The sequence below is a fragment of the Apodemus sylvaticus genome, chromosome 21, assembly GCF_947179515.1.
Source record: "Apodemus sylvaticus chromosome 21, mApoSyl1.1, whole genome shotgun sequence".
Classification (NCBI taxonomy): Eukaryota; Metazoa; Chordata; class Mammalia; order Rodentia; family Muridae; genus Apodemus; species Apodemus sylvaticus.
The window spans coordinates 48,728,883-48,744,341 of record NC_067492.1 but is presented as its reverse complement, the minus strand read 5'-3'; the positions used below and the strand labels follow the sequence as shown (position 1 = coordinate 48,744,341).

General features: G+C 37.2%; 1 protein-coding gene across 11 annotated transcripts in view; it reads left to right on the top strand.

Annotated features, from left to right (window-relative positions):
* Window positions 1-15,459, top strand: part of Inpp4b (inositol polyphosphate-4-phosphatase type II B) — a 762,101-nt gene that overhangs the window by 700,578 nt on the left and 46,064 nt on the right. For all 11 annotated transcript variants that reach the window (XM_052167328.1, XM_052167331.1, XM_052167337.1 and 8 more), the window contains 2 exons: window positions 5,103-5,215; window positions 8,158-8,312. In XM_052167328.1, the coding sequence (XP_052023288.1) occupies window positions 5,103-5,215; window positions 8,158-8,312 (268 nt within the window). The remainder of the gene's footprint in view (window positions 1-5,102; window positions 5,216-8,157; window positions 8,313-15,459) is intronic.

The window sequence follows — 15,459 nt, the reverse complement described above, 5'->3', positions numbered from 1 at the left end:
CTTTGGACAGGAACATTTCTGGGTTAAAAAATTTGAGATGGGTGGTTTCTACAGGTTTTCTCTCCCCTTTGTTGGGTATTTTGGATAAAGTCATCCTCCTTGGGTCCTGGGAGCTCTGTGATCCTGAATACACCAGTATTTGATTTCTTATAATGCCTCCTTCATACAGGTAGATGAGAAACATGATTTGTATAAAGCTATCTTGAGTGCAGCACTGTCTTTTTATGCCTTTTAAGATTCTGTAGCCTCCAAAATAATATAATTTATAATTTTAAGATATTTCAATGATGTTTTTCTAACTGTGATTGTCTGCTTGCTAATACAGTCAACTAGAATTGTTTAGAGTTAATTAAAGTAGATTAATATTGCAGAGTAGATTAATATTACTCACAGGAGCACACAGTGAAAACACTGTTCTCTCTGCAGTACAAGCCCTTCTACGTTGATTCTATTGGGGTGTTCCTAGCTATATACTGCCTTTTAACAAACTGCCAAGATTACAGACATGTAACAGGATCATTTAATCTCTACTCACAGATTTGCTGGGTTAGAGCATCTAATGGAAATAGTGGGGCATCTTGTCTCTTTTCTCATGTCAGTGACTTTTGATAGAAGGAAGAATGGTCAAGGAGTGCTTTGGGGTCTGGAAACTGGAATCATGTGGAGGTCCCAGAATTCATGCCCTGGTACCTGGGATAACATGGCACAATGCCTGTCACCATGCTCACCTAAACAGAACTTGCATGTATCTGAACATTTCTTAGTTTACATTAGACTTATCATTATAGAGATAATATGGATGACTACAAACAGTATAGTACGAAGAGAATAATTAGACAGAAGTTATAGAGTCACTTACAACCTAGCCTCAGAAAATGCCATTATTTCTGACTTGTTCATTAGTCAAGATATAATTTCACCCTGATTAAGTTAAGAGGACACATACTCCAACTGTCTAAGAAAAGCAAGCCAATGAGTAAGGGTACAGTGTTTTAGAAACATCATTTCCGGTTCAGCTGTTTGGCTACTATTCAGAAATAATTGTATTTGTCTTTTCCATACTCTAACAACACTACACATTTTAAGTTAAAGTGGCTGCTAAGTGATATATATATATATATATATATATATATATATATATATATAGTGTGTGTGTGTGTGTGTGTGTGTGTGTGTGTGTGTGTGTGTGTGTGTATACACATCTTTAGATCTTTTCAACCTAAATGTATTTAGTGGCAAGGGGGCAGAAACCCTGACTCAAACTATTTTGAACAATAAAGGATATTTATTGATGAGTGTCCAGCAAATACCCCAGCAGTAAGGCGGGCTTCAAGAGAGGCTGGTCCAGTGTCTCAGCAGTATAAAAGGGATAGCTTGACCCCCACTTCATCTTTGTTTCCCTTACTGCATGGTTATACAGTTAGTCTCATGATGTAAAATCTGTCATACAGTTTGTTCTCTAGCAGTGTAGTACCTTCTGACCATGAGATAATGAAGTGGTTCCCAGAATTTCATAGTGCTACATGTGAGTTAACCATTGAGAAGCATCATCCATTCCTGTTCACACAGAAGCACTCTGCCATTGGTTCTGGTCATTATTTTGTTTAGAACACTTGCTGCTGAAGGTACATTATTTAGTGAGCCACAGAAGATAGGTATAAAATATAACTCTTTGCCTTCCTGTTCTGCTCCATGGGGGAGCAGTAGACAGGTGTCCACTGGTCTGTGAATGGGATGGAATGTGTACCCATATGTGTATGGGGAATTTGCTATTCTGGATAGACCCTGGATATCTGAATATCCCAATGAAACTGGCTTTCTCATGGGCAATAGATAAATTCTTTTGTTTTTACTGTTGCAACAGGATTGAATAATGTAGGCTGTTGTGCCACAGCTTTTATTAATTGTGGTCCCTTCAGTTTGATGAAGCACAGCAGGGTTGCAATAGTCATTTTACAGTTGAGGAGATAGGGCCACAGGGCCAAACTGCTCCCCCCTGACCACATATCAGTCAGGGGCGGAACTGACATTGAAAGACATTTTTCTGGATTTATGGCTTTGTTTCAAGAGATGTAGGATAGTTTCACATAAAAATAAACACTTCAAATAAGAAAGATTTAGTTACTGGGAATCAATAACCCAGAATAAAGACTTTTGTAAAAGGAAAATATTTTCAGACAAAATAAAAGCACCCATTCTGACTTCTTCCTCTGGCTTTTCAACATGTAAGTTTTTCTTCCTTTGAAAAAATAAAAGAAATATCTTGATATATTGTTATATATTCTCAGGTATATTTTAATAGACACTTATTTTCTAAAATCTGAACACTAGGGATTGGATAATCTGCAACAGGGTTGTTCCTGAGAGAAATTCCTCCGCTCTCAGCAGAGGTTGCCTGTTACTCTTCTGCTAGAGCCAGGGCCTTGTGAGTGTCCCCTAACAATTTTGTCACATCCACTGGTGTGCCCATTATATTCTTCTTGTTTAGGATATCATATTTTTGATATCTCATGGGTTCATGGCTGGTCTGCAGCATTTTATCATATTCCATAGCCTCTTTTATCATGCTTGGAGTGTGAAATCCTATGTCAACAATGAAAAATATCATTTTAGTAAATATAAGTGTTTTGTTCTGAATATGTTGTTCTATTGTAAAAATACCAGAGTTGTTTGTAAAACCCCACTAACTGTGTAAGCACAAACAAGATTTGGGGGCAAAGTCTAGAGTTCCTAGAAGCTCAGAGACAAGTTAAAAGCTTCCTTTTTGAAAAAAAAATACACTATTCTTTGTGCTAGGTGAAATTTGTTTGCTATAAAAAATAACTCAGATAACAAATCTACAAAAGAAAAGTTTTAATTTGTCTGTTCTGGGGTCCTTGATTAGTTGATGTCACCTCTTTGGGCTTGTGATAAGTCAGACCATCATGGCAGGATTACATGGTGGAGAAAAATCACATTATGGACCAGATAGGAAATGAAAGAAAGAAAAGAGAAAAGACTGGAGTTCCAAAGTCACCTGTGAGAGCAACTCCCATGCTAAAGCTGCTTCTCCATGGCACTAGTTCCTCAAGGTGTTACTCTTCCCAAGCCCGCTCTAGGAATCATGCATTTACTGTGTGGCTTCTAAAGGAAAACCAACATTCAAAACACAGCAGGCATGCTGCCAGGATGCTTCTCCAAGCCAGTGCTTTGCAGGGTTTTTCACTGGCTCTCTGTTAGTGTTGTGTTCTTTTGGTGGGTTTCAACTAGAACTTTTTAAATAGGCAGAACATATACAGGATCCAATATATACCCTAGAATTAAATTCAGAAAAGTTTTGTTACAGAGTAGATGTGTATATATGTCTATACTATCTTAGTTCAATGAAATATTGCATTAATTAGTAATGAAAATATATTTACTAATTAAAGACTGTACATTTAGGGAAGAAAATGTAGTGGATTAATACAGAAATAATGAAATAGTCTCCACAGTCAAACTAATATATCTAATGCTTTACATAGCTACCAAGTTCTTTCTTTGTGAGAAGATCTCAAATATATAATAAAGTGTACATTAATTAATTACCTGTCTTCATTAAGTATTGCAGTTTCAGAATTTGTTTTATTGCATTAAAGTAGATAATGTTTTACTTTGCTTTAAATATAGTTGCAATATATTTTAGTGATATGTATTTCAAAGAATCTATGGGACCTTGAAAGTGTCATACACACACACACACATACACACACACACACACACACACACACAGTTATATATGAAAGAATACAGAATACCAGTTTTATTCTGAACTGATGTATGTCATACTGATTGTATGTCATCTGTCTGATCAGATGACATATGATCATTTTTAGTGAGGGTGTCTCTTCCCAACATTTTGTGTTGTTTTTTTTGTGCCCATATATTGCTGCAAATTTCACTTGAATTCCCCCTTCCATTTTCTGGCAATGGTGTCAGGAACTACTCACATAAGCTGTTTGGCTAATGAAGCGTCTGGTACAAACTTAGAAATTGCAAACTCTTGTCTCTACTAAATCAAATCTTGGGTTAGTTTGGTGATTGGAACTGGAAATGTGTGTTTTGTGTCTTCCATGTAATTGGATCACTGGAGAAGGTCTTTAGTTCTCATGTATCTTCTGTTTATTAGCCTTAGTCAAGGATCTCAGGAATTTTTCATGCCTTAGGGAGTGAACTCCTACTGCATTACAGACCCAACACTCTTTTCAGGAGCATTTTCTCCCCTTCATTGAATGATATCTTGTCAAATCTCAGGAACATTTGGCTCATAATTGCCCATTGCCTTCAGCATTAGTTTACAGTGTAGGCCATTTGCTAACCCATGTTTTGTTGTTAGTATGCTGACATCTGAGCAGTAGCCCATTCCTGCTCCCACTTCTGTTCTTGTCTGCCATTCGCTGTTGCCTGTGCTATATTCCTTCCCTGTCATACCTGTGCTCCTTGACTGCAATGGCTCCTCCTTTTCCTCTAAGAAATATTTGGCAATGTCTAGATATAGTTTTCACTATCAAAATGGAAAGACTCCTTCTGGCATCTGAGCAGAAGACTTCACAGAAGCTGCTGTAGATCCCACAACAGTCATTAGCTCACTCCCAAATAAAAAAAAAAAACTTATCTGACCCAAAATGTCAATAGCATCAAGACTGGGGAAGTGTTCTATTTAGAACTGGCTTCAGATTTATAAACCAAACTTTCAGATTTCTCTAATGTGTGATATCCAACTTAATATATAGCCTTGATCCAGTCTAACTACCTAGTTGCAAAACAGAGATGATATCTCAAGGAAGACATTTTTGGCATATTCTGTCTAAAAGAAAGTGATGCGTTCATGACAAATGTTTTTTTTTTCTTATTGGTAAGAGTGCTTCTTGGACAGTTTGATATTATAGTTACATAGACAAGAGTGAACTAAAGCATATGTTCAGAACCGAAGCGATTAATAAGAGTTCCCTTACATATTCTTTGCTCTAAAGGGCATTTCTTGTTTTGAAAGTTGTATTTGCAGAAGTACTGCAAGAAAACTCCATAGGAACTATCAGGCTGACTTTGTCTCCTGCTTTTCTCCTTTACTTTTTATCCTTTAGATATTTCACATTTTCAAGAACAAAATGATTTAAAAGGCCTGCTGGACAACCTTCACCAAAATATTCAAGCCAAAAAAAGAAAGAATGTAGAAATCATGTGGCTGGCAGCAACGGTAAGCACTCCTGTCCACCTTTGCCCCCAGCATGGCATCAACAAGAAGTGTGGTGAGGATTCATCACACAGGGCTGAGGCAATTCACTTAATTAATCATCACCACTTCCTTAGTCATCTTAGCAATTGAGACAGAGAAAGATGAACTCAACAGGGGAAAGATACTCCTTATTGATCCTCCTTACTCACTTTGGGTTTGCTTGACACTGCAAGGTAGAAGGGGGTATCTGTGGTTTTCTTGCTGTACCATGTTATAGACAATTAATTGTCAATGTTCTGTAACAATCCGAATTTTGAACAGCCACTGTAGAGACATGGGATTCCAATTGTGTGGTTGTCAGATTCCTGACTTAAGGCTCATGGACACATTGTTCAGTTAATGATCTAGTAAATGTGTTGGTTAATTTAGGTGTTGGCATAAAATTTATTACTGATTGATTGTCATGGGGGTAACGAGCTGAATTGCATATGGTTCGCTATCGCTTAATGGTACCCTCAGGATGGAAGATCTGCCTGTTTTCCTGCCTAGATTTGCACATAAATAAGGGAGAAAATCATGCCTGTGTTCTTAAGCTCTTATATGGCAATTTGAAACAGAGTTCATATTAAATTTGTAACTTTTGTTAAAATCTCAGGTCCCAGAGACTTTCTTTGGGAGCGTATTTTGTCACAAGGACAGGTGCCCTGGAGAACTTGTGATGAGAATCTTGTCAGTTTGGCATGTCACTCCTACAATTCAGAGTTCAGGTTCATTAGCTTTGCAGCACGGGTTATTTATGCTCCATCAAAAGCATTTACATCAGCCTTTCTACTCTTCCCAAAGTTACATAGTCTCTTCTGGAACAGGGGAAAGAATAACTGATCATGAAACCACATGTAATACTCAACCAAGAACAAGACAGAGGAAAGCACCTGTCAGGCCTCCCTGGTGGGCTGGGAAAGAACCTTAAAGGGAGCAGAAATAGGAATCTCTGCTTTCAGATGGCCATTTACACTGGCCATGCTCTGCACCACAATAGATTCAGAATTCTGGGTATCTTCAGAGACCACCGTGCTTAGTAATTCACAAAAATTCATTCCAGGAAGCTTTAATGTCCTTTTGCATGTTTTGCTGGAAACTTTACAGCATATAGGAGGTCTGATCATTTGCAAGGCACTCCAGTCTCTGAAGGCCATATGAGTATGGTATTGGATACATGTGGTAAATCATCTTAAATAAACAGTGATAGATACAGGAAACTGAATGGATATCTTCTCTTAGGATATGCATTTTCCCATTTGAATATATAAACATTCCCCATCGAGCCCACATATTTTTAAAATGTTTTTCTGATATGTATACCAACCACATAAGGTTCTTACTCAGTTCACAATTGATTGTACATTTCCTAGCACTGCTGTAGGTTGGAAGCTTAGTTTCTATATCAGCTTTCTAAACAGAACAATTTAATAATACTCTTAAAATGGAGAAATACAGGCATCCCTCTGACATTACCAAAAAGCTTTTACTTCTGTTTACCTGTTTCCCCTTGTTATCTGCCTAATGAAATACTGCCTTTGTCAATGTTTTGCAGTCTAATTAAAATAGCAAAGTTGTTTGATGCTTTTCTTAATTTAATTTAAATAATCAAATGGGAAAATTTAAATAATCAAATGGGAAAATTTAAGAAATCAAATGTAACTGGGCAGTGATGGTGCATACCTTTAATCCCAGCATTTGAGAGGCAGAGGCAGGCAGATCTCTGAGTTCAAGGCCAGCCTGGTCTACAGAATGAGTTCCAGGACAGCCAGGACTATACAGAGAAACCCTGTCTCAAAAAAAAAAAATAAATAAATAAAAAACAAAAAACAAAAAACAAAAAACCCAACAAATGTAATCGGTGTATATACAAGCAAGCTTCTATCTTAAAATCAAGATTCTCCCATGTACTATGAAGAAACATACTACCTCCATTTGACTTTAAATGCAGAACACTGAATATCTCAAGAAGAGGCACCTGTGAATCTAGCACTATATTTTAAAGAATATTAATTATTTTAAAAATCATATCTCAAAAATGTCCATTAAGGTCTATTTTATGACTGTGGATATAGTCAGCTTTTAAAAATCTGAATTAGTATTGATTTGAAAGAACTAAATTTTTTTCTAAGGAAAAAGAGATTGTACAGTAAAACCATGCTCTCATTTTTCTGTAGTCACTTTTATTGGAAATAAAGAGAATGAAAATCTGAATTAATAGGGACATATAAATCTTAATTTAAGTACCAGAACCACAATTAAAATACAGTGGAAAAATTCACAATAAAAAACTGTTTTATGTTTCCTCTCTGAGCAGGCACTTTTAAGGCCTCGTTGATTACAGATAATAAAGTAGATGGTTATTGTGTCACATTAAATTTATCTTAAATGCACGTTGATTAGCATTGCTTATGCTGCAGTTGATTATTGGTATCTCATCTCAGAAAGCCATCAGGCCTAAGAAAGGGAGCAGAGAGATCTCCATGCTAAGCAGAGGCCAGTGAGAAAATGGGCAATCCTGAGTTGGAGACTCTTGTCTGTCTTATAGCACCAAGATTCACAGAGGAACGCCAGACATGCAAAGTTTAAAATTGGGACCTCATGAGACCTTCTCACATCAATGATGAAATTTGGACTGGTTTGCTTTAAAAATAACTAGATTTTAAGTAGTCACTCAAGAATATAACCTAAGAATTCTGGAACTTGCTTCATTTTTAGCAAGGCTGCTGTTCCTGAGCTGTGAGCGGCATTTATGCATGCCTCCTCTGTGGGGTCTGGAACAGCTCATACAGTGGTAGAAATCATTTCATTCTAAGACATAAAACATCAAAGCTAACCCTCTAGCTTAGAGAATGAGAAGGGGTGTGCTTACATTCGACAGGGTGATGGAACCACCTGACTCCGTTTTCATTTGGGTCTTGCAGATTTGTCGGAAACTCAATGGCATTCGTTTCACCTGCTGCAAAAGTGCCAAAGACAGGACATCAATGTCGGTGACACTGGAACAGTGCTCCATCCTGAGAGACGAGCATCAACTGCACAAAGACTTTTTCATCCGAGCGTTAGATTGCATGAGAAGGTATTGTACATGTCTTAAGTTGTTTTTATGTCACTATCAATTTTTGTTAATTTTTAAAACATATACCTCACTAAAAGACTACACACTTGATGACTTCACTGTATTTCCACGTTTTAAATTTGAAGCATTCCCCCTATTCATTTGTAACAATGAAAGGAAATACAGCCATGTATACACTCATTACTATACATGGAAGGCACAGTCTATTACTTCTTCATCCTGAGTTAAAGGGATCGAAATAGCTAAGGCACACCTTAAAGAATATATTTTATTTACATGTTTGAGTATGTACAAAAACTAGGTCAGTAGGCAAACAAAATCTCTCCAGACTTCAACTAAGAGATCTTCTGCCCATGGCAGGGTCTTTGCATTGATGACATTCCCTGTTGAAAAGGCAGATAATTTAGAGAGCTGATGTTACCACTTTGCTGACATTTAAAATGCTATGCCCTGAGTCATGTCTTGACTAATTTCTACAATAACTGGATCAGAACTAGAAGGAAGCCATAATGTAAAAAAGGTGTCTCATTTAAAATGTCTATGACAAAAACCATGTGTTACTATAAAAGGAACATGGCAGAGATCAGGTTTCTAGGTCCCACTGAGAGCTGTTCCTTGTCTGTCTTACCATTAGCTGGATGTTCTTTTTCCATTCTAAGTCTCCCGGTGGAGACACTAGCAGATGCATGCCTGTAGCAGATGCATGCCTGTAGCAGATGCATGCCTGTTGTAGATGCATGGCTGTAGCAGATGCATGCCTACATTGCTGCAATGCCATGCTTTCTGCTAGCAAGAGGTTCCTGATGTCTTCTGTTTTACATATTTTCATGTCTCCTTGTGTTACCATTGTCCAGTAGATTTCTGTCATCAGTTTTAACAACCATTTGAGAAGGGTTTAGAAACCTGCCATGCACATCTCAGCAGTATAAAAATAGGTTTCATTGCTATAAATATCTTTAAAAAATAATTGTTCAATGCTAATGGAGAAAACACTGAATGTGCAGGTAAAATATGATATGCAGAGGAAATAGAGATGTCACTAGGGATGCTTAGCTAGAGGAAGTGCACAGTAAATAGGCCAGGGCAGCACAGAATAGATAACATGACTGATCAGCTATGCAGACAGTGAAACTGTCATCTATTTGTTTAACATAGGAAGAACATTAGGACCCCTAAATTAGAAAGCAAATTCTTCAAACAGGTAAATAAAATATTGATATGTATGCTTATATTGATATATAAGAATGTGCATTACATAGGTTTGCTCATAATTGGCATTGTATATGAAACTTATTTGCCCATCATGTGGCATGTGTGGAAGTTTGTGATTTGGAATTGTTTTTAAAAGTTAAAATGCTAGAGATTCACCTAAATCCAATTATATCTTTTAAATCCCATGCCTCTATTATTCAGGAAATGTTTTAAGCTAACTTTCAAATCAATAAAATTTATCTCTTAGTTTTGTGTATATGAAGTGGTTATTTTAGAACATGAGGGTTTCTTTGGAAATGAGTATAGATATGTATATATTTCAAAAACAGTAAGGCATGTTGATTCAAAAATAAGGAACACATCACTGCCTGTATTTCCCTCTTTGCATCTATGGCTCTGTAAGGCAAGCTCATAGGAACATATGCTCTATGAGTGCAGTGAAGGAGGCAAGAGTTCAGGGCTTGGAGCCAGTTGGTCTAAGTCTGAATCCAGGCTTCACCATACACCACTCAGGGACAGTCTCATTGCTTGTTTGTGCCTTGGGCAAGTTAAGATAGTCAATCTCCTGATCCCTCAATGTCCTTGTGTGAAAACAGTTCTGGGGATAGGAATACCATGAATTAGAAGATTTGAGGAATGCACAGTGACAAGACTAATATTTGACACAGTGGAAGCTACATTTATTAAATAAAAACTTTTGATACTCTGATCTTGCAGCTTAAATAAAATATACGTATAGCCTTTGTAGTTATATATTTGTGAATATGTTGGGATTTACACTCTAGTACTATATATTAAATCCTATGTGTTTTACACATGTAAAACAACTAGTCTGTTAAAAAGTACAAGTGTTTACAAAGGCTATGCTAATTATGGAAATGTACTATGTGAAAAAAAAAGCCTGGGAAGTTTCCTTGTGAACACTGTTGATATATATATATATATATATATATATATATATATATATATATATATATATATATATATATAAGAGAGAGATAGGGATAGAGAGAGATAGAGATAGAGAGATAGAGATAGAGATAGAGATAGAGATAGAGATAGAGATAGAGATAGAGATAGAGATAGAGATAGAGATAGAGATAATATCCTTACAAAGAATAATAGACTTTGTTCCCAAAAAGTCATCTTGAAACTTTCTCCTATGAGACAATAGACCTGACACCCAGGAAGTATGAGAGCTAGCCAATTATAGGTCACAATCACATTCATAATCTGTACCAAGTGAGATGAACTTAAATTATTTTATTATGTATTTAAATACCTTAAATTCATTAGTTAAAATAGAAATCATGTAAAAAATTTATGTGCTTTTGGAACTTCAAGGTTATGTTCAAAACCAGAGTGCTTTGTGCCCATTTTATGGCCCATGAAGAGTCAATTGTAATGGTGGGATTTATATCCCTTTATTTCTATAATAGTATAGGGCATGCAGGCAGCAGACCATCAGGACACCACAGAGGACATCTCTTCTTCCCACACAGACAACAGTTTCTCAGAAACAAGAATGTCTCAACTTGGTGGACTTTAATTGCTTAAAAGAATCTTGAAGTGATAATTTTTGACCATTGAAATGGCCCAGCATTTTATTCATGGTGATAAAACTGTTTGTTAACCTCTCCACCCCATGGTCTGTGAAGTCCTACTCACCAGACATTGACCTTTAAATGATTATCAAACACCTTCAGACAGTTATAAAATTACTTCCCTTTAGGTCTGTTCAGTTGATGAGTGAGAGACTGCAGCAGGTGTGGACATCTAAGTTAAGAACTTGATCAGTATTCTAGACTGTAAGATTGGATTTAATGATTTTTTTAAGCTTTTAGTTAGTTAGTGTGTGTGTGGGGGGGGGGGTGTCTTGGTATGTTTATGGAGGTCAGAAGAAAACTTATCAAAGCAGGATCTCTCCTACCATGTGAGGTCCAGCAATCAAATCTACATCTTAGGATAAGCCAGGAGCACCTCTTCCTCTGATCCATATACATGGCTCCAGTGCTTTACGTATTATTGTTTTCTTTTGCATTTTTAATTTTTAGCCACCTTGCTGGCGTTTTCAAAACTCTGTCAAAGCTACCATGGGTTATTCTCTCATGATATTGATGGCAATAGTGACCTGCAGCTCCCTGTCAATCACACAAGTACAAGGGGGACACAATGCCATGTCACTACAATGTGTCGCTACAACACATGCCATCAGTCCAGGCTCATTAAACACACGGACAGCATATTGCACTGTCAACTCACAGCGGGATTCCTGAGACTCGATTCTGTCACAAGCTGAGCTCTGTATTGATTTCAGTGGTGTGCTCATGACATGATGATGTGTTTGATCAAAATGGTGGATCTCCGTCCATCTCTTCATATGAGAGAGCTAGCAAGGAACCCAACTGAGTCTTACTAAGTCAGGATCTCTTATAGATGACAGTGTTTTACAGGGTAATAATTATTATCTCTCACTCTCCATACCCATCAGAAGCTACATAAATCAAATACACAAACCAGCAAAAAGCAGGAGTCCCAGGAGGCTCGCAGCCAGGAGTGAGCACCATTCAAAGTCTGCTTCAGTGTAACCAATTTGATATGGATCTATTTACTTAAAACAATCCATTTCTATCACTTTCTTGAGTTGTGAAATACTCTTGTGCAGCAAAAATCTTCCCCATTGAAACAGGGTTTTGTGAGATGGATACATAATTGCCTAGTTGTTTATTGTATTGATTCAATAGTTTGAGGATTTTATTTTTTGTTTTTGTTGTTTGTTTTAATTTTGGTTTTTTAGAATAAAGAATAGAAAGTACAGCTTTGTTTTCAATTTTGGAATCTCTGTTGAGAGCTAAATTCTATATCATATATCAACTTGGAGCTTTTGTTTTCAGAAACCCAAGCTTACATTTAATTAATAGTTACATAGCTCCAATCTTTCAACCCTCAATGAATTTGACTGATTTTTAAAGTTCTGTTTAACCTAATGTGTTTGCATGTCTAATGACTACTACACAGTAATTAAAACAAAATGCCCTTATATAATTATTTCTCTAAACAAGAACTAATAGATTACATGTGTATATAGTATAAATAACATAGAACAACATATTTTCAGTTGCCTGTCCTTTGTTGTTCTACCATGGCCCTTGAAATAATAGTTGAGAAACCATTAATAAGACAGATGGATGTAAATTTATGCATGTAATCTGCTTATCACCTTTTAGACACAGGGTTATAATTATGCTTTTTTAGTAAAAGAAGAAAGACTCAGTATCCTGATTTTATGTCAATTGTGTGTGTGTGTATGTGTGTGTGTGTGTGTGTCTTTTGTGCATGCACTTGTGCTGTGCACTAATGCATACAGGTGCACATGCCTATGTGCCCGGGTACATGTAGAAGTGGTCTGACAATGTCAGTTGTCTTCTTCAAATGACTATGCAGATTGTCTTTGGAGACAGTGACTGAACATGAAGCCCACTGACCAGCTTGCCTGGATGGCCAGGGCACATGAAACATTTACCTTTCTCATTCCCCTGACCCTCTAGTGTTCAGGTTACGTATGCACATCACCATCCCTGGCTTTTGTAAATGATGGAGTTACAACTCAGATCTTCATGATTCTCCTGCTGGCTGGCATTTTAATGACTGAGCCATCTCTCATGAACTTACATCTTTATTATCATGAGGAATGCCTCATTCCCAGCACATTGCATCTGAACTTTGATTTGGGGAGGGGTAGCATATGATTTCAGAAATGCTTTGCTTTGTCATATGTAAGCCCTGAACCACTGAGTCCACAACATTATATTTGTGGGAACCTTACATCTTTGTAGGGAGACTTCTGAGGAAGAATAAGTAGTTCATCTATTTTATAAGTAGACATGTCCCTTCTCTGTCTCTTTTCCATGTTGGTTTATTTTTCTTTACTTTTATTGGTCAGACCAGTTTAATGAGTTTCTAGACTTTTCTTATTTCGGAATTAAGGAGATTTGTGAGCCCTAGACACAAAAGTGCCTGAAGCTGGCAGATAAATGTAGACTGTTTAAAGAATATGTCAGTAGAGCATAACATAGGCAGGGATCCATTTTCTATTACTGCTGCTACCTCCCTCAAGAATTTCAATGGTGTATTTCTGCATTATCTCTGACCACATCTGTTACCAATAACAGGACTAGTCTCAGAGGGACCACTGTTGGTGATGTGCAGCATGAGGATCTAGCTTGTATTCTCAGAAACTCCAGTCCATTATCAAGTAGTTCCCTTGCTTTGGTTCTGCTGGGACAGCACATCTTGATTTGAGCATGTGATAGAGGTAGATGTCTATGGCACAGTGACTCAGAACAAATGAGAGAGATAGAAAAGATAGAAAGATACTCAATATCTTCTTCAAGACAGACCCAAAATAACATAGCCTACTTCTGCTAAGTCTCACCTTCCTGTAGCTCACCAGATTGGCAGCACACCTTTAATAAAATGTGCTGTGAAGGCTATTCTGGACCCAAGTTACAGCGTCCCATTCCTGACCACTGAAGAACCCTGTTTATCTCATAATACAAACATCTTTACAACATCTGCAGGAATCCCCATAGACTTCTCACTTCTGCTTTACAGGAAAAGTCTCTATTATGTTCAGGGCAAACACTTAGCTATAACTTCCTATAAAAATCCTAAAGAAATGGCATATTTCAACATACAGTGGAACAAAAAAGAAGATGAATAAAAAGAAATAGAGAAGAGATCAGACCAAAGCAAGAGCACAAGCCAGGTGGACACACATCACATCTGGTAGCATCGTGACTGGTATTCATGGTACACAGTGTCATCGTACAGGCTCCAAGGGGTTTGGCAGCCTGACGCCTATGCCCTTGCTGCTTACAGTACCCATGATGCCTCTGTTATGCTGACTCTGCTTGGATCTTCCTCATCACACAGTTTTACCAGATCCTACAAAGTCACTTTCTAAAATATCAACACTAATTTACAGTATTCAAGATACTTATATACATGTTTTTATCTCTCCATATTTCCAAACACAATGACTTTAAAAGTTTTAGAGTGAAAAGCTTTATTTTAATTTATACATTTACAATATATGTGAGAGCAACAGTCTGCCTAAATGTTGATTATCCATCCAAATATGAAGTTCTAGTTTCTAGTTCCTAATATTTTATGTATGGGGAGTTTGTCAATAATGACAGGGTAAGATTGATTTCAGCATTTATTAACCTCTGGCTTTTGGTGTTTATCTCAGGTTCTAGGAGAATGGAGTGGCGGTGGTAGTTGTTGATGTCCATGTATTTTTTTTTCTTGCTTTCACTTTTTAAAACATGAACATGCAGTGGGATAGGACAAGAGGCTCCCTTGGGTTTATAGAGAGGAACACTAGGTGTTTTGACAGGAGCTTCTTGCAGACTGGGGGCATATTTATAAGCCTAGGGGTTGGGAGGAGCAAATCTATATCTTAGAGAAGAAAAGGAAAGTTTCACTAGAGATACACATGAAATCAAGGGAGATTAGGCAAATGACTGATGTCTCTGCACTTAGAAAATGTGATGTAGCAGAGATGTGTCATAGAAAACATTTGACCTTTCACTAAAGAAGAAAAGATACAGGCAGCTTTAGAATAAAGTATCTATAATAAAGCAGCTATGGACAACACTAGAAGCCCGCGTGCCCAGGGAGACTGAGAGAGGAAGATAAAATAAATGATTCTTGGACACCACTTAGCTCTCTAATTAGTGGGGTTTTTGTGTTTGATGAGGCAGGTTCTCTTACCCCAGATTAGACTGGAACCCATTATATTCAAGGACAACTTTAAATGTTTGATCCTTTTGCTTGCATTTCCCAAGTGCTGGAGTTACAGGCATGTGCCATCTTAATTATGAGATATAGTACTGGGGACAAATCCAGAGCTTTCTACATAGTAGACAAG